At 42.8% G+C, this 20,191-nt stretch overlaps 1 protein-coding gene across 12 annotated transcripts in view; it reads right to left on the bottom strand.

Annotated features, from left to right (window-relative positions):
* The window catches only part of Zdhhc20 (zinc finger DHHC-type palmitoyltransferase 20), a 57,133-nt gene that overhangs the window by 4,208 nt on the left and 32,734 nt on the right, over positions 1–20,191 (bottom strand). For 3 of the 12 annotated variants that reach the window (XM_021230256.2, XM_013117257.3, XM_013117259.3), the window contains 6 exons: positions 15,788–15,823; positions 13,434–13,566; positions 6,862–6,988; positions 3,276–3,365; positions 1,795–1,910; positions 482–558 (listed from right to left, as the gene is read on the bottom strand). In XM_021230256.2, coding sequence (XP_021085915.1) covers positions 521–558; positions 1,795–1,910; positions 3,276–3,365; positions 6,862–6,988; positions 13,434–13,566; positions 15,788–15,823 — 540 coding nt within the window. In that variant the 3' untranslated portion in view covers positions 482–520. Of the gene's footprint in view, positions 1–481; positions 559–1,794; positions 1,911–2,257; positions 2,302–3,275; positions 3,366–6,861; positions 6,989–13,433; positions 13,567–15,787; positions 15,824–20,191 lie in introns of all 12 variants that reach the window. The other 9 variants (XM_013117261.3, XM_005075301.4, XR_005875087.1 and 6 more) reach the window with 8 other exon arrangements.

Raw genomic sequence — 20,191 nt, 5'->3', positions numbered from 1 at the left:
GGATCCGGTAGGGAGAGCAGGGAAATACTCTGGCAGTTCTTTGTATTTTTCTGTGTAATTGTTCCCAATAAACATCCATTTATCATTTATCTTGGGTCTAGTGATATACATCCTCAGACAATCTCTGTTGTGTCTTACAGAGTAACATTAATGAACCTGGAAGCCCTTTGTCCACCTTTAGTCAATTTTCAACAATGGGCATCCTTTGTTCACTAAACTAACTAGTAAGGTGCTGTTTTCATGCTTGCATGTAAATCTTCAACACTTTCAATTAGTTTCTTCATTAATCTACTACCAGTAAATGATTAGTAACATTGTGTTAGAAGCAGTAAGGAAAATGAGATTCTGGCAGAATATTCCAGTCGCAGGCCAGAACTGCTTGATTTGGGTGATATAGCTGAAAAAAATTACAATGGTTTTGAGCTGAAACATGCAAATAAACTACATTTTGCTGAAGGAAATTACCTTTATATTGTCTTACCTTGCACTCATCAAATGGTTAGTTATGAACAAGTGGTACTCAATTTTCTATTGCGACTGTAACATGGTTATTTGTCCCTGTAAACATACAATTAATTATAAGACAAAAGAAGGATTAAATTTCTGGCTAAATGGAAAAGTTAATTACACTGAAAAGAAGTTATTGAATATTAAAGGTTTAATGACAACTATTTGCCTCTGTGTAGAAGGGATGCATGAGTATAGCATGTTAGAGTTGGTTAGGTTTTCTTATGTTCACCTTGTGAACATGGCTGCTAGGTTTAGATGCTAGGCAGCAGAAATTAAGAAGTACATGAAACACATCTCTCCATTACTTTCTCTAGGAGCTCAAGAACCTTAAAGACCCAAAGGCACTTATCAACAGATTCCCTTCATTTATTTATGATTTTTCTTTTTTTCTTTTTTTGACACACGGTCTCACTCTATGGCCCAGGTTGGCCCCAAATTCATAGAAATCCTCCAGTCTCAGCTCCCAAGTACTGGAATACAAGGGTGTGCTACCATGAGAGGTAAGGGAAAAGAAGTTCTAAATGCTTCTCAAAGCTGAAGCCCCCTGCCCGCCACCCAAAGATCAGAGCTATTCAGACCATTCACAGGGTACTTCCTGGAGTTACTATGAATTTGATCTGGCTATCTCATTGTTTTCTACAAGCAAGCGGATTACTAACAGGCATCTTACCACTAGAATCAAGAAGTACCTGAGAGCCTGAGAAGGGATTTGGGCTAGTGATGCTAGCTGGTTAAGTGGTCAGATGATACCGTAACCCCGTTCTGCTCGGACATTCCACTTAGTCTTAGCAGTTGTTCTATATTACAGCCACAGTTCACAGACTGGTCGCCACCCTTTTAAAGAGTACAGAGCTCACTACACCCCAAGGGAGGTCTCACTAAGAGCCTGCTAGCATACAGCTTGTTGACTCTCCCACCTCAGCCCCCCAAGAGCTAGAATTACAGGTATGTGGCACCATATCCAGCTGAGTACAATGCACTTAAAAATTATTTTCAATTAATACATACTGGAACACTAAAAATAGTTCTCAAAACATTATTCAGCTTAGCCAATACCAAACTAACTTTCCACATTGGGTGAAGAAACTTGTGGCTGGGAAGCAGAGTACAACTCAGCCATTGTGACTGTGCCCTCTCCTCACAGATCCCTCAACACGCACCGACATCTCCATGGGTGACACTGTATCAGTAGATATGCTCCATTATCCCAAATGCCACACCACTTCATTTTACACGGTTTCTTGAGTCTGATGACTCTCATCTGGACCAGATGAGAGTTATTACCTGATCTGGTGACGCCTTCTTCAGCTCCATTCTCTAGCCACTGAGATTCACTGTCCAACAAACGGTTTTTTGATTCACTAAGTGGTTTGATAGGAAAAGGTTGATTTGAGCCACTACTGAAAAAGGAGCAGACAATTCAGTGAATAGTTTAATGCTCAATTAAGGATACTTAATAATTAATAAGCGGCAAATTAGTATTCCTTCTCTCAAATATGTGAGGGCAACTTGAGATCTTAGCACTCTGAAAAGGCTATCTCCAAGAGAAAAATAGGCCCACAACCCCCGCCCCCAGTCAAATGACTCTCAGGTCCAAAAGTGTGTATTTCAACACTGCCAAAGAAACCAGTTAGACTACGACACAGCTTCAGGGCTGATGGGAAAGGGCTTTTAACACTTGTTAATCGGGAGCTGGGGTAGCATAGGACAGGTGAAGAGCTACGTCTGTGGCCAGTACAAAAGTTACCTGTCATCTCCCAGTTCTCTGCTTTCTACCTCTGCAGTTTAGATCTAAGGGGAAAAAATGATTCAGTAATGTATCGTAGACTTATTGTTCTAACTAAGAAAACCAGGGAGGAAGGGAATGGAAGAGGAAAGGAGGGAAAGGGAAAGAGGTTTGCCAGGTACTTCTAATGGGCACTACACTGGGCACTACACACTTTCTCCACCCTCTCAAGAACCCAGGGAAAGGAAACAGACTGCCTCAATGACTGTCCAGAACCACAGTAAATGACGCAGCTGAAGGGTAGAAGGCTTCGTGAAGTGCTGAGGCCTGCCTGCTGATGTCAACAGCTAGTTTGGAGACTAAAGCCCTCCTCACCTTTCTCTGTGAAGCCCTGGCTGCCCTGGAATTCAGTCTGTAGATCAGGCTGGCCTCAAACTCACAGACACTGCCTGCCTCTGCCTCCTGAGTGCTGAGGTTAAAGGCACGCACCACCATGCCTGGCTACCTTCCATTTTTTTGTGTGTTGACAGAAATATGAATTTATGAATCAGTTTTCTTGGTGTGCAACTATGAAAGAAATTTCCTTTAAGATGATTAAGAAACTATTTGTACTTTCAAATTCTTATTAATTATTCTGACATTGTAATTAAACCTAGTTATTGAAATTAGTAGTTATTAGAATGACAGTGGTTTTTAAATTTTCTTTGGAGCAACACAACACAACTTGTATACTGAAGCCCTGAAAGGGGATTTTCATGTCTACTTGCTTGCTTGTTTCCCCAGACATGAAACTGCATGGGTCTGTCCTGATCTAACTACTGACGTGCTCTGTACTCTTTGTATTCTGCTTTGCATGTAAAAAGTGTGTAAGATTAGGCAGCTAACACATCAGTCCTTCATTGAAAAGAGAATGTAAATACAATTTTTCTTTTTCTATGTGTTTCCTGGAGTCTGCTGTGTGTGCATGAGTCACTCTGTGTAGAACAGGCTTCAGACATTTTACAATGAATGCTGAAACACTGAGAAACAAGAAACACACCTTCTGGCATAGTCGTTCTGGTTTGCAACAGAGGCTTGTTCTGGGTCCATCCCCACAAGGCGAGTTGGAAAACTGCAGCCATCACCCAAGCTGTACGATGAGAAATAGGAATTATCTCAGTGCTAATTTAATAACAGTCAACTTTAACATTCTTTTTCTTTTTTAGTTTTTCAAGATAGGGTTTCTCTGTGGCTTTGGAGGCTGTCCTGGAACTAGCTCTTGTAGACCAGGCTGGTCTCGAACTCACAGAGATCTGCCTGCCTCTCTCTGCCTCCCAAATGCTGGGATTAAAGGCGTGCCTGGCCATTCTTTTTCTTATTAGATTTATTTATCCTCCTGCGTGTATGCCTGCACACCAGAAGAGGGCACCAGATCTCATTATAGATGGTTGTGAGACACCATGTGGGTGCTGGGGATTGAACTCAGGACCTCTGAAAAGCAGCCAGTGTTCTTAACCTCTGAGTCACCTCACCAGCCCTAACATTCATTTTCTAGAGGCATAGTAGAACTAAACCATTAAAACTTATCAAGTCAGATACTGAGCCTAATTCAATTATCTGGGTACCCGACACCATCATGATCACTGAACACATCATCTGCACTCAAACTGAAACCGCAATGTAAGTTCCATGCGCAGTTCCATTGTGAGAATAGCTGCGACTCCAGTGCATCTCGGTGCTGAGCTCATTGGCAGCCCCTCCCAGAAGGCACTCGAATGGCCTGGCTCTCAGGTACTGCAAAACCAATCAGGTAACCAAAGAGTCCCCAACCCCTTGGTAAGAAGTAAGGTATACTAGTGAACAAAAAGTCAGGCTCTACCACTGAGTTGATGGCTGTACAAAGAACCCACAGCATGTCCTGTTGTCCTCATGCTCTTGACCAATTAGAACTCTGCACGGCAGAGGCACTCACCTCTGATCAAGACAGAGTGCCCGTACATTTGACGTGTCACCATAAACAATCAGAAACAGACCAGCACACAATGACTTCAAAGCAGACAGTACAGGACAGACCAGCACACAATGACTTCAAAACAGACAGTATAGGACAGCATAATACTCAAAAAAAGGGGCTGGAGAGTTGGCCCAGCAGTTAAGAACACTCGCTGCTCTTGCAGAGGACCCAGGCTCCTTTCCCAGCACCCACATGGTAGCTCACAACCACCTGAAATTCCAGTCTCAGGGGATCTGAAGCCCACTTGTAACCACTGGTTATCAGGCAAAACTCTCATACACATAAATTTAAGAAAATTCTTTTTAAAAGTATAACAAGTCCCAGACATCCACTAGAGCCTTAGGGTAAGGGGAACGTAAGCAAAGCAGTCTCACTGAATCAAAGCAACAGAGGAGGAAGCTTTGGGAAGCTGAGATGTCTTGAACCTAAAAGGCAGAGGACAAATGTCTATAGAGATATGTACAGGCTGAGCTGGGCAGTGGTGGCAGCACACGCCTTTTTAATCCCAGCGCTGAGAGACAGAAAGGACAGAGAGGACAGAGAGAAGGAGGGCAGGGAGACAGAGAGAGAGAGATGCACAGGCCAGAGTCGTCTACAAAGCTGTCACACAGAGAAACCCTGTCTCAACACACACACACACACACACACACACACACACACACACACACACACACACACACACACACACACAAGATAAAGAAATATGTACAGAACTGTTCCCACATCTTCTGACAGATACTATCCTGATCAGGCAAACTGAGAAAAACCAGCTAGAAAGCCTGAAGTGAACAATTCCAAGTCCTGCAACACTGGAGAGCATTCACTTTTTTTGTTTGTTTTTCAAGACAGGGTTTCTCTGTGTAACAGCCCTGGCTGTCCTGAAACTCGCTCTGCAGACCAGGCTGGCCTTGAACTCACAGAGACCCAACTGCCTCTGCCTCCCAAGTGCTGGGATCAAAGGTGTGCATCACCACTGTCCTGACTAGTATTCACATTTGACCAGCCAACAGGGAAACCTCTCTCAATTGAGACTCCATCGTTTGTAGCACTAGACTTAACTAAAGAAACTATGACTCTTTATCCAACCTTACAAGGCTTAAAAAGATTGTGAAGCCTAAATCAACAGTGTTCCAAAACCAAATTAACCAGCTCTAAAGAAAGATAATAAAATCTAGACACTGAGCTGCTATCTAGTATCCAAAAAACCCTGTTTAATTAGAAGTTACATGGAAAATAACAGATAATGTGATCAGAGCTAAGACTATAGGAACCAACAGAAAACAAAGTGAGAATCAGCAACTTCAAAACTGCAATTATATAACAGGCATATCCATGAATCTGAAAGACAAATGGGTATAACAAAATAGAAAAGTAAGACTTTCTAGGAAAGAGCCAAATCTAACTTCTAGAGCTAAGAAATACATCCTCTCAAATAAAACTCCTAAATGGGGCTTCACCAGCAGACAAGACAGCACAAAGGGTGAATACACTTAGAGTGACTAAGTTAAAAAGCAGGAAGCTGAAAAGATGGATGGGACAACATACAGAACAGAATGATTAACACTCTTAAAATTATCTAGAGAAGACATCTGGAGTCAAAAAAGTAAGATGACTATACTCTTGTCAGCAGAAGATAAGGCAATAGGAGACAGCCAAGCAAAAAAATAGATAGATAGATAGATAGATAGATAGATAGATAGATAGATAGATAATAAAAATAGGCTGGGTGGGTGGCGCGTGCCTTTAATCCCAACACTTGAGAGGCAGAGGCAGGTGGATCTCTGTGAGTTAGAGGTCAGCCTGGTCTACAAAGTGAGTTCTAAGACAGCCAGGGCCAGTTACACAGACCTCAAAAAACCAAAACAAAAAACCAAAAAATTAAAAAGGAAGGAAAGCGAGTCATTTTGGAGAGAAAATGGCAATTTTATTAAGGAAAAGACCCTATAGTTACCCTAACCCCCTTTGAGACAAGATCTGACTATATTACGCAAACTTCAGAAACTCATGATGATCCTCCTGCCTCAGCTCTCTAAATCCTAGGATTCTGGTGTGAGCCTCCACCCAGCATAACTACAGATCTTACAAACTTGGCAATACACTTCCAAATTGTTTTCCTTCTCTGTAGTGACTGGTGTACAGATAGCCCAGACTAGCTGGAATGAGGGAGAAATGAATCTATGAATCATCTAGCAAATATATCATTTACACCTGAGATAAAACTGCATTAGCATTCAGTCTTCTTTAAGAAAATAAAGGTAAGCTGGATGTGGCACACACCTTTAATACCAGCCCTCTGGAGGAAAGAGAGGTGGATCTCTTCCAGGTTCGAGGCTAGCCTCATGTACACAGTAAGTTCTAGGCCACCCAGGGCTACACAGTGAGACTCTTGTCTTTAAAAAAAAAGAAAAGAGGGAGAGAAAAGAGGGGGCACACACATACAACACTTCTGTGTCACAATCTATGAAAATACTTTCTATATTCCTAAAAGGGATCTATTTTCATTTTGAAGAGCTCTTTGAGTCATTTTTATTTTTCTACTTCCCATTCAAATGTGTACTCTTACTGCACAGCTACTCCCAATCTTAAGCTATTTAGCTCAGGCTACCACTGAGTCCTACATTCTGTAACTTACCTTGAAAATACCGGAACTAGCCAGTATTTCTTTTCATCACCAAAGACTTGCCTCCAATTTTTACTACATCCAAGAGAAAAACCATTTCCATCTATTCCATAAGAAAACATAGGTGCACGGAAAGACTCTGTTTAAAAAAAGAAACAAACACAAGCGTGTACATACATGAATAAATCTTATCTATTTCAAAATTGTAAAGGGAATTATAACAAAAGGTAACAAGAAATGACAATCACCTGAGATGACAGATGTCCCAATTATCCTGATTTGACTGTTATATTATAAGCATGTACTGAAGTGTCACCTCAGCATAGACACAATTATTATGTCAGCTAAACTGAAGAAGGCAAAATTTCTGACTTATTTGGAGAAAGTATATTTTTATTCCAACACTAAAATGATTGGCCCAAATAATTATCTAATATTACTTTCATTTATTTATTTTGAGGCAGTGTTTCTCCGTGTATCTCTGGCTGTCCTAGAACTCACTATGTAAACTAGGCTGGCCTTGAACTCACAGAAAACACCTGCCTCTGCCTCCCAAGCACTGAGATTAAAGGTGTGGTCTGCCATGCCCAGCCATTACTGCTTTTTGAAAAAAAAATTTTTATGGACATTATACTTTTGATTTAGCCTACTTTTGTGGTACTAGAAATTGAACCCTTGCGCATGCTATCAAGTGTTCTCCCACTGATCTAAGTCCCCAGCCTTTAATGAAATTATTCTACTCCAATTGATTCATTGTATTTCAATTTATTTTTAAGGAACTAGAACTTGTTTACTCTTTATTGATGAACATCCTATATATTCCTAACAACACAGGTACTGGGACCCAAACAAAAAATTAGATAGAATTTCTACAAATCTACAGTCTAGCAAAACCTACATGTGTTAAGTCCTGAAAGTCCTGTGCCGTGTAAGAACAGACGTAAGGACAGCTAATTTTGTAGGGCAGACTGTCTCTTGGGGAGTGATGGTAGAGTCAATGAAGACGGCAGGAGTGGTTACATGTCGGAATAATGAGGCAGCAGAGGGAGATTACAGACCACAGCTTCAAGAGTCAGTGTAAAGTGACACAGAGTGAGGTCCAGGCACAGACAGGTACTACAAGAAGAGTATACATCATTGTTTTTAAAAACAAAGCACTTCAGCATCTTACAAGCTGAAAGGTGATGGGCCAGACTGACTATAGCAGGAATTCTAATTGTTATTAATAACAAAAACTCAGAGTCAGAAGCTGAAGATCAGAGAAGAAAGTGGCCAGTCACTAGAGGTTCTCACCTCTACCAATGCTCAGACTGAAGGGGCATCCACCAAACTTTAGACTGCACTGCTCTCCACCAAACCACAGACTTCCACGACTGCAATGCTCAGATTCACTCAGACTGCCAATGAGCTCTCTAGTGCTGGGGTTAAGGTGTGTCCACCACTGCCTGGCCTCTATGGCTAACTAGTGTGGTTAGTTTTGCATTCTGATCTTCAGGAAAGCTTTATTTGTTAGATCATGAACAAAATATCACCACAATTGATAGCATGAGAAAGCAAATAAAAACTATGGCAACCTAGACCAAAAGAGAATGTCAACAAGAGTTCTAAGGTAAATCCTACAAAATTACATCCTTCCTCAGAAACTGGAGGAAGGTCAACACTGACAGGTGGGGGAGGAGATGTGTAAGAAGGCTAGAAGGGTGAGAAGATGGGAGGTTGCTTGTGACTTCTAAGTAAATATTTTCCTCAGAAGGACTCAGAAATCGGAAGAAGAGAATGGCGATAATCATGACTGGTAAGGCCAGCCTGGTCTACAAAGTGAGTTCCAGGACTCACTAATCTGGCTGTCTCAATAGCCAACCTTTGCCTCCCCCTCCAAAGAAGGTCTAGGTTAGTAAGGAAAGAAGCTGAGGAAGCTGGCTGACCTTACCACCACCATTTCCACCCTTAGTGAGGTACGGCATTGTCTTATCCCTTTGTTTCTGTCGTAGTCTTGGGCTAGACGAGCTCACTGTATAGATGAGGCTGGTGGTAAGCTCAGAGATCCACTGCTTCTGCCTTAGTGCTAGAATTAAAACTGTGTGCCACATCAACTGGTTGGGGTCTAGGATCGTCAATCAGAAGTGTGACACTCTGAAGATCAGAGTAATGATTTCCTCCAGATGTCAGCAAACTGCAAGACACAGCACTGAGTGGACAGCTGAAAATTGCAGCCCAAGGAATAGTAAAGGCATCATGGGAAGAAAGCTAGGGCACAAGAGGCGAGAGACTACGAAGAAAGAGGTGAAGCGATTGGCTAGTGGATCTAGAATGGACTAGTGTGTGCAATCAAAGCAGAAGAGAAACCCTGTAAGGAAGACTGTTGTGTTGGAGGGTATTATTTTAAGGTGTTTTGCTTAAGTCTGTGAAGCTGTGTTACTGTGCCTGTCTAAAACACCTGATGGTCTAAGAAAGAACTGAACGGCCAAGGCAGGAGAGAGGGAAGGTGAGGCTGTCAGGCAGAGAGGAGAAATAGGAGAAATCTGGGAGAATGAGGATCTGGGAATGAGGGGAAGTAGGAGGATTTCAGGGGTTAGCCACTCAGCTACACACAGAATAAGAAGGAAAGGAAAGAAAAGGTATACAAGAATAAAGATAAAAGCCCCAATGCCAAAGATAGACGGGATAATTTAAGAAAAGCTGGCAGGAAACAAGCCACGCTAAGGCTGGGCATTCATAACTAAGAATAAGCCTCCACATGTGATTTATTTGGGAGCTGGGTGCTGCATCCCCCCAAAAGTCAAGAGACCAAAAAGCCTAAAAAGTAAAGAACAAAAGTGTCACACAACATTCTGGCACCCACGTTGGGTGCCAACTGTTGTGCTCTTTTTAATTGCTATTGCTTTTTAAGCCCCAGTTGTCCAAATCAGCAACTGCAACTCCGCAGCTATTAGCAGTGGTCAGACTGCAAGAGCAGCAGCCTGAGTCGGGCACCAACTCGTTCAAAGCTACAAGGGAACTTATCTAATGCTCTGTTCTGCTAAGAACTCAGGATTCAAAGGGTAAGCTGAAATCCTGCTCCTCAGAGAGGCTGAGTAGCAAGTAGCTCACCTCCTCTCCTTTCTTGTGTCCCTCCAGAAGTCCTCGTGCTTCTCCTCGCCCCTCATTAAAAACCCTTCTCCACCTGGCTTCTCCCTACCACTTCCTGTAGTCAGGAGGTTGCGTTAGCTGAATCTTTGTATCACTAAACAAATGTTCCAGAGCGTAAAAGTGACACACCTTAAAATAATATCCTACAACCCTGTTGGGTAATAGAGGACTCCAAGTTAGGTGTGTAGTGGAGTATAGAAGGGAGATGGGGGGACCGGGAGAGGACAGAGTACTCAAGTTCAAAACCCAGCACTCAAAGGTAGGAGAAAATTCTGTCATCCCCCCACCCTTCCCCAAGACCGTCTCCCTACGTAGCCTGGCTGGCCTAGAACACACTATGTAGACTTGAACTCACAGAGATCTGGCAGAGTCTGCTTGAGTGCTGGGACTGAGGGTATGCACCATCACTGCCGGCTCTAGAATCTGGGACCAGCCTATGTTATAAAAGACCCTGTCAGTGATGTTAAAATCTCATTTTTTAGAGGCTTTCCAGTTTCACGTGATTGAAGGTTCCAGTGTGATTGTGGGACATGGACAAGCCGCTCCACTTCAGATAATGGCATTAGGGACACTGGAACTCAGGGAGACCTGGCGGTGAGTTAGGAAGACGAGCAAAGGTGCACAGCAGAATAACCAGCCCTCACAGCAGAGAACAAGCTGGCAGGGGCAGGGGGACCCGCCAGAGGCTAGGGTGTGGAGGCTGAGGCAGTAAAGGAAGTGACGTGTGAAGGCAATGAACATGTCTTTCAAGGCATGGCCACAGAATCATCTAATTGGCTGAACTAGACCGTACAAAATGTCAGACTATATTAGACAGGGTTGGAATTAATGGTATTCTCTGAAGTCCTGTTTATTTAGGTAATTTTGTAATTATATGTGCACATGATAAGTCATGATATAAAATGGTTTCACTTGTAAAAATAATGTGGAAAAAATTACTTAAGGACAACAGCAGGTGCCTAGAAACACGACCTGCGGTCTGGATCTGAACTGCATGCAAGGGCTGGTCAGCAGCGATGGCATACGTGGAGGTGGTAAAGGCCATGGCATGGAGGCAAGGCTAATGTCTCCTCCCTCCCTCACCCCTTCGCCTCCATGGTGGCCACGGGGACAGCAGCCTTGCTGCACCACATGCTCTCCACCACTGCACAGGGACTCCGGCAGCACAGCACAGGAGGTCAACACACACAACGCAAAGTCAAGTCCTGCTCCTGCTTCCGTAAGTGGATCCAGCAGAGTACTCTGTTCTCTTACACACAAGGGCTCAGACTCCACGCAGGAGAAACAAGCCGTGTGAGAACCAGACCACAGCGCTCGCCTTCCATCTACCGACAGCCGGCTGCTCCTTGGACCTAGGCGGTCAGTACCAGTTGGGAAAATGGACCTCCAACACTACCAGTTATTAATCTGAAATGAATTCTTTAATTTTATTATTTAGTAAGTATCGGTGTGTGCCTGAATGAATGTATGTATACCACATGTGTACCTAGTGCTCAGAGGCTAGAGAAGGCATTGGACCTCCAAAACTGGAGTTACAGGCAGTTGTGAATTCTAGTTTTCTTTCTAAAATCTGTTTTTTGTAAAAGGTCTTTAGGGTAGGGCTTTGTGAACAGGTTAAGTTGTCAGTTCTAGGATAAGAGCACTTCTGTAAAGAGAACAAATTATGTAACAGACATAAAGAATTTTATCTAAATGAAAAAAGTAAAGTATAATGGACCTGAGGTGCTTAACAGTGGAGGGTGAGCTGGGCAAGGAAACAGAAATCCTTATACGGAAGCTATATAATTCACACAACCAATAATAAACAAGACCATATAATTCAAATACAGTAACTAAAATGTGCCTCAAATCTCTTAATTTTTCTACATTAAAAATTTTTTCCAGCCAGGTGTTGGTGGCGCACGCCTTTAATCCCAGCACTTGGGAGGCAGAGGCAGGCAGATCTCTGTGAGTTCGAGGCCAGCCTGGTCTACAAAGTGAGTTCCAGGACAGCCTCCAAAGCTACAGAGAAACCCTGTCTCAAAAAAACCAAAAAAAATTTTTTCCTTCCAATTCTGGCAAACACATAGGAATTGCCTGGCAGGTGGACTTTAAGCTACCATGTAAGTATTAGTTAACAAGGTTGTGAGGCTGCCTCCAGAGTGTCTTGTTAGGCATCCCTAAGCTGGCCTCACACTGGTAACCCTGCCTTAGCCTCCTGAGTGCTGGGAGAAAGGGCACATACCATAATACCCAGTCCTACTACTCTAGAATCTTTTTGGTGGAATATTATTTTAAGGTACGTTACATTTGTTTATGCTGTGAAACGTTTGTGTAAAGATGTAAAGATGTGTTGCATTCTTTTATGTTTAAGTCTGTGAAGCTGTGTTAACATCTGATGGTCTAAGAAAGAGCTGAATGACTGACAGCAAGGCAGGAGAAAGGACAGGTGGGGCTGGCAGACAGAATAAACAGGAGACATCTGGGAGGAAAAGATGAAGGAGCAAGAAAAGGAGGAGAGGAGGACATCGAGGGCCAGCCATAGGGTAAGAAATAAAGATACATAGAAATAGAAAAAGGTAAAAGCCCAGAGGCAAAACATAGATGGGTTAGCTTAGGAAAAGCTGACTAGAAACAAGTCAAACTAAGGTCATGCTTTCATAAGGAGACAAAGTCTCTGTGTGATTTATTTGGGAGCTGGGTGGTGTGTCTCCCAAAAGAGCAAACGAGCAAAGAGTAGGAACAACTAGTGCACACCTTCCTCAATTACTCCTCCATTGCTTCTGTTTTTACGTGTATTTCCTTTTGCATTTATCTACACACTCAGAGTCTACGTATCCACACTGAGGACACGTGTGGGGGTCAGAGGACACGCATTCAGGGGACTGAGCTTAGACCGCCTGGCTTGGTACCAAGTGCCCGCACCTCCCAAGCCATCCCTCTAGCCTTGTATTTTCATTTTAAAAATCAGAAAGAGAGGAAAACAAAAAAGCTGGTAACAACAATACTTTGCATTAAATTTCACTGATAAATGACACAAAAATGGAAATAAAAAACATAAGCACTAACCCTTAGAACGTACGCCTGTTAAATTGTGCATGGGGAGGGTCAAGAATACATGAAGTGTACTCTGTCTTAGCAAGAAGGTAAATTGAAGGGTTTAAAATGATTTGGGCCTGAGCATCAACTTTAAGCATGAAAATGTCATTCAGAGATTAGCTTTCAAAAGACACTGTATAAACACAGGTAATGGCTTTGAAGTTTATAGACTATAAATTTTGCTATAATACATTACTGAAATCCTATATATACAGTCACTTATACGATCATCTTCAACACGAGTCTAGGTGTCTTACACTGACTGTACCCAAACAGTAAAGTTTAAATACATAGTTACTTTTCATTTCTTTATTGCCTACTACAGGCCACATTCATTTGTGGTTATTTTTTAAAGACTTGTACTTTAGTTTATTTACCTATTGTTGTTCTGTTTTTTCCAACTAGCCAGCAGTGGTAGCTAAATAGTGAGAGCACACTGACGAAGAACATTGCAGACACAAAGAAAAGGAAAAGTACGTGGAATTTTGCACGTGACTCTCTCAGTTCATTCTGAGGAAAGAAGAAAGAGGGGTTAATTGTGAGGATATTGAACCTCTAAAATGCAATTTGTAATCTCGTTCTTCCTAAAGATTGAATCCACACAAAAAAGTCATATATGAAGAGTAATGAAATAAATGAGACCATTTATTTTGAAGGCACAGTCTCTAAGCAGGCTGAACCCATCACCAGCCCCAACTCATTTAACAACTGTCTTGAGGAACTGGAGAGATGGCTCAGAGTTAAGAGCACTGACCGTTCCTCCTAGCACCTACAGGGCTGCTCATCACCGTCTGTGACTCCAGTCCTAGGGGGGGAATCCAACACCCTCTTCTGACCTGTGGGTACCAACCATGCATGTGGTACACAGATATAAATGCAGGCTCACACATACCCATACACAAGAGAACAATGTAATACAAACTTTAAAAAAGTTTTCCTGAAACACCTAACAATTCAGCCATAAAATGAAAAGATGGACTGTTCTCCCTAGCCAATTTTCTTTCACACCTTATGTATATATTCAGATTTTCCTCAACATCCAGAGGAGCAAGGTTACTTCCATTTGTATAAAAACAGCTGCTTAATTACATATGCTCTAAAAACAAGTGGAATGTGTCTCCTCTGAGGTGCCCAGGTCCTTAGATGCTCTGATGTCCACCTCCTCATCCTTCTTTCTTTCTTTCTTTTTTTTTTTTTTTTTTTTTTTTTTTTGGTTTTTCGAGGCAGGGTTTCCCTGTGGCTTTGGAGGCTGTTCTGGAACTAGCTCTTGTAGACCAGGCTGGTCTCGAACTCACAGAGATCCGCCTGCCTCTGCCTCCCGAGTGCTGGGATTAAAGGCGTGCGCCACCAACGCCCGGCTCCTCATCCTTGTTTCTTTTCCTTGGGAGTCTTTGTAGGTAATTGCCATTTGAAATAAGTTGCCAAAAAGTATTAAACAATGAACAGCTTCTGTCATTCCTTCTTACAGAAATACAGCCATTAACAGTAAGAAGCCTTTAAATGTTTCCCCTGAAATAAAACCCTGAAGGGGCTGGAGATGTACTTGTCAGAAAAATGCTTGCCTGGTATGCATGAAGTCCTAGGTTCAGTCCTTGGGATAACAAATAACAGAGCATGGTAGTGCATGCCTTATTTCAGGGATCAAGAAACACAGGCAGGAGGATCGCAAGGTCAAGGTCATTTTGGGACACACGAGACTGTCTTAAAAACCATATAGGTCAAGTCTCCTAGTATTTCAGAACAGGCTGCCCTATTTAATTTAAAAAATGTTTAACAAGCCAGGCATGGTGGCATGCCCCTTTAATCCCAGCACTTGGGAGGCAGAGGCAGGATGATACAAGTTTGAGGAAGCTAGGATTACACAGAAAGGCCCCGTCTCAAAGCGAGTGGGGGACCAGCACACAACAGATTGGAGAGATGGCTCCTTGTTTAAGAACACCGCCTTAGGTGACTCACACTACTTACAATCCCAGCTCAAGGGGATCTGATGCCGCCTTCTGGCCTCTGGGTGAACACAGGAGAGTGCACGCACAGAAGTTTCTAATCAGAGGGCCAGCAAGATGGCTCCGAGGGTAAAAAGTGCTTGTTGCTCAAGCCCAACTACCTGAGTTTAGTCCCTAGAGCCCGTGGTAGAAGGAGAACTGACTTCCACCTCTCACGTCCACGTGTGTCCTCATGCGTGTGTGCACTGGAGTCAGACACACAACTGGACATTTTTAACATTTACATTTGACAGATTTAGAAGACAGCTCGGTGGGTAGAGGTATTTGCTTTGGAAGCCCAAAGACCTGAGTTGAAATCTCCAGCAGTCACATACACAGTGGGAATGGCTGCAGATCCCTTAAGGCGTGGAGACAGGCAGAGCAGGAAAGCCTGCTGGCAAGTGAGAGGCCCCAACTTAAGGCACCGAGTCAAACAGCAGGGGAGACATCCAACATCATGCTGTGGCCTCCTACATTCGTGAACACCCACACTCACATGCATACATATAATCCTCCATACTACACACGGTGTGTGTGTGTGTGTGTGTTCTCGAGAGTGAACCTAAGTTATTGCTGAACATTTCCCCACCAGCCCTGTACTATCCTGGTATTTATTTTTCTCAGAGTAACCACTATACTTTTAAAACACAGTAACTGTTCTATCTTGCCAACTTGTAAAGCAAACTTTAATTATAAACATTCACTCTATAAAGAGATTATGAGAATGTCATGGCAATGGTATGTTTTACCTTCGGGCAATTCTCTGTAGATTTCCTGCGGCAAAGCTTGTGCAAACAGAAACAATGCATTAAGAAAACAACTTTTGTACAAAGTTATCCTGAAAACTAGGCTTTATCACTTATGTGCATTTGGAAGGAATACAAGAAGTTGCCCTCTAACGGTCAACACTTTTCCAAACAGTAAACTACCCTCCCAAACAAGTAAAATCATCTATCTCTTCAGCACACCTCAGAGACCCGATAACATGCACTGTCCCAAAAAGTAAACTACCCTCCCAAACGAGTAAAATCATCTATCTCTTCAGCACATCTCAGAGACCCGATAACATGCACTGTCCCATCCAATTATATACAAGGAACTTGTGTCTGAAAGAACAAAACAAAACATTTTAGCATGAACATCTGTAATTCTTCAACCTTCTGGTTGGTTAGTAGTTCCAGAAATGAGACTTGCTGACTCAGCACCTCCCTGCTACCTCCTGTTTTGGCTGGAAAAACAATGGCAGTCTCTGATATGGCAGCTGTGCTGACTGTCAGCCTGTTGTGTTGCAGCTCAGCAATCAGAACCTTTTACAAGTAACATCATGTCACTCTTCTGTTCCCATTTTCCTGAAGACTAGACAGGCAGGCAAGCAGGCAGAGACACAGATATCTTCTAACACTAAAGACTGCTAAAGTTCCTTTGTCACTTAGCCCTACCAGGATCCTGGGCTTCTCCTAAGTTCCTGTCCTTAGTCTAATCTAGTCATAAAAAGTTCCCTTGAAACCAAGTGATGGTGGTGCACACCTTCAATCTCAGTGAGGCAGACAGGTGGATTGCCAGCCTGACATACAGAGTGAGTTCCAGAACAGCTAAGGATACAAAAAGAAAAAGTTCCCTTGGTACAACTCAACGATTCCTCTGACTTAAATGCTCTTCCCTCAGACACCGATCAATTCCTCTGTCTTGGTTCAGACTTTCCATTCATAGTGAGACCCACCTTGTCCACTCACTTTAATATGCAACCTACTCCATCTTGATCATCCCAGATATGTGAAGGCTAATCAGCTGCTTTCACCCTGGGGTCCTGCATCTCCTACCGACTGAGGGAGGGTCCAGAAACTTCATAGGACTAATAATGCCAGCACTGCCTACAGACAAGGCCCATCTTTCTAAAGACACCTCAAACAAAGATGTTTAAAACCATGCATATTTAGGACACAACGTCTGTGACCTTGAATTTAACCGTATTAGCACTCTCCTGTCCGCCCTAAATGTAAGAATATATACCTCAAAAACCACTTTAAATTTTCAGTTTGGTTTTAGAGACAGGGTGTCTTACTGTGTAGCCAGGGCTAGAACTTGCTATGAAGATCACACTGGCCTCAAACTCACAAAAGCACACTCTTTAAAATCAGAGAAATACTAAGTAGCTCAGTTTTGTTCTGTTTTACTAATTAAACTCTACCTACTTTGTTTCATCTGTTAGTTTGTTTTCTGAGACACAAGGTTTTCCCTGCGTAGCCCTGGTTGTCCTAGAACTCTCGCTGGCCTCACCGGGCTGGCCTCAAACTCAGAGATCCACCTGTCTCTGCCTCCCGAGTGCTGGGATTCAAAGTGAGCATCACTACACCTGGCAACTTTGCTTCATCTTTAGATCTTGTGGATTGTATCTTTCAAATAATGTAACTTACTTACCCACAAAACCTAACTGTGACTCTGGAGAAAGCCACACCCATGCCTTGAGTGTGCAACTGCCCTTTCCCGGCACAACTTCTCCAACACCAGCACGTACCTCTAGCTCAGCGGTTCTCAACCTTTCTAACACCGAGACCCTTTAATACAGTTCTCCTGCTGTGATGACCCCCAATCATAAAATTATTTCCGTTGCTACATCCTAACTGTAATTTTGCTATTGTTATGAACTGCATGTAATGTAACTATCTGACATGTGACCCTGTGAAAGGGGTCATGACCCACAGGTTGAGACCTGCTGCTGAAGCACATACTATATCTTGTTTTTAGTCAATAAACTCACTAACCCTGACTTGTCCTAGCCCGTTTCTGTGGAAATCCATAAGTAGGCACCTTCTCAGGACGGTGGACAATGCTGGGCTGCATCTCCCTGATGCTGCTGAGGGACCAGTACCCTTAGCTCACACTATCACAGAGCAGAAACTTTATTTAGTTTTTGTTTTGTTTCCTGAGATTAGGTCTCACTATGTAGCTCCATCTGTCCTGGAATTCACTCTGTAGACCAGGTAGGCTAGTTTTGAGCTCATAGAGATCACCTGCTTCTGCTTCTTAAGTGCTGGAATTAAAGGCATGAGTGCCCAGCATGCAGAAAGTTTAAAATCATACATTTTTAAGGATTTTATTTTATACAAGTGGGTTTTTGTGTGCACATATATATGTGCACTGTATACATGACTATAAATGGTTATGAACCAGAATGTAGATATTGGGAATTGAACCTCAGTCCTCTGCAAGAGCAACAAGTGTTCTAAACCAATGAGCCATCATCTCTCCAGACCCCCAAATTACATTGCTTCGATAAAAATCTCTCTAAAATACATAAGGTATTTCCTGGAAATAACTGTTCCGTGACTTGGCCTTCGCTGTACACAGCTTTAATTGACAAGTAGTGACCTTGGAAAGTATCTGAACCCTGGTATAGACAGATCTGACTTTAAATTCTAGTTTTCTATACTATGAAATACATGACCTTGGGTAGGCATCTAACTTCTCCAATCTCACTTCTCACTCTGATAACTGCAGTCACAACAACCTCTGTACAAAACCAAGGTTCCTTATCTCCCAGTCTAGAACACTGGGATCTTGGGGCTTCACTGACTTGGGGAGATAATCCCCTCTCAAGTTGCCAGTACTTCAAAAAGCACTCACCACTAGGAGGGCAACTTTCACATGCTAACCAATCCAGAGTCTGCATGTGTTGCCATCCCCAGCAGGAGGCAGCATTACTCTAGTTTAGTCATCCCAGAACCCACTGAGATTATTCAAACTGGCTAAAGCAGCTCTTGCCCTCACTAGCCTTGGTCAGGCTGTCTGTTCTCTCTGGGGTCCCTGAGTAAACATCTTTTCAGTCACAATGGGCTCTAGCTCTGGGGCCTCACCAGACCTGGATAACAAAACACACATTTTCCAGTTGTTAAAAAGAGTAAATGCAAGGCCGGGTGTTGGTGGCGCATGCCTTTAATCCCAGCACTCAGGAGGCAGAGGCAGGCGGATCTCTGTGAGTTTGAGACCAAGCTGGTCTACAGAGCTAGTTCCAGGACAACCTCCAAAACAATACACAGAAACCCTGTCTCAAAAAGCAAAAGAAAAAAAAAAAAGTAAATGCAGATGTATTTTTATGCCACAATTATCTCCTCCTCCAAATCACAATTTAACAGTGAAAACAAAAACACTAACAGTGTCAGAATAAAGTGGGTGACCATTTGTACAATCTTATACCAGACAGCAGACAGAAACATGAATAAAAAGAGCTGGTTAAAAGATGGGAAACTAACAAAAACAAAACATACAAGAAGATACAAGGTGAAACGGGGCGGAAACTCTGCAGTCAGAGTCATGAAAGATGAGCTCCAAGAAGAGCCAGCGCCCTCAAGACAAGCATGCCTGGCCATGAGCACTGGGGCTGCCTTTCGACTCGGGAACTCTGCTGTCCTGCGTGACCAAGGCTGGGCTCTACAGCCAGGGTCCAGACAAATCTATCTCAGCCAACAGAGTACTGGACTACAGGTGCCCAGTGGCTCCTCGTGAGAGAAACTGTCGATTTTAATGCTGCCTAAATTATGAACTTTGTTTTTAAGCTGGTGATTTTATTGAAGAAAGGCTCATTGTTACCAAGGTCATGAATAAAGATTAGTATCTTTCTTATGGAAACAAAAACCTATCAGAGAAAGTGGACGTGGAACAAATTAGGGCGCTCATAAAAAGACAAGGCAACAGCTAGTAGACAGTCTCACACATGCAGAGTAAAGTTAGGTACTGTGTTCATAAGTCAGCAGGCACTGCTGAGAAAGGAGAGTAAAAACGGCAACAGGAGACAAACATGGTTACAACAGGAATGGTTTCAGACATACAATGAGAAAAACAAAACCAAAGACATCTCATAAGGCTCAGGCAAGAAGACTGTCTAGGCTACACAGTGAGTTCTAGACTAGACTGTCTCACACACACATGAACAGACAGACTTCTACTGGGTGCTTTTTATATACCATGTTTACATTATTCTGTGCAGTAAGTATGACTCCAATTTCACACACACACACATAAAAGCGCAATCTAAGCTAATGTCCCTTTAGTTATTTTACCATTCAGCAAACATTTACTGAACATTGACTGTATTGTGGGCCAGGTAACATCCTAGATTCTCTACCGATGAAAAAGTTACAATTTCTTGCCTTCAT

This window comes from Mesocricetus auratus, unplaced genomic scaffold (genome assembly GCF_017639785.1).
Source record: "Mesocricetus auratus isolate SY011 unplaced genomic scaffold, BCM_Maur_2.0 Super-Scaffold_100707, whole genome shotgun sequence".
Lineage (NCBI taxonomy): Eukaryota > Metazoa > Chordata > Mammalia > Rodentia > Cricetidae > Mesocricetus > Mesocricetus auratus.
Note: the sequence above shows the minus strand (reverse complement) of the source record. Positions and strands in the feature narration are given on the sequence as shown.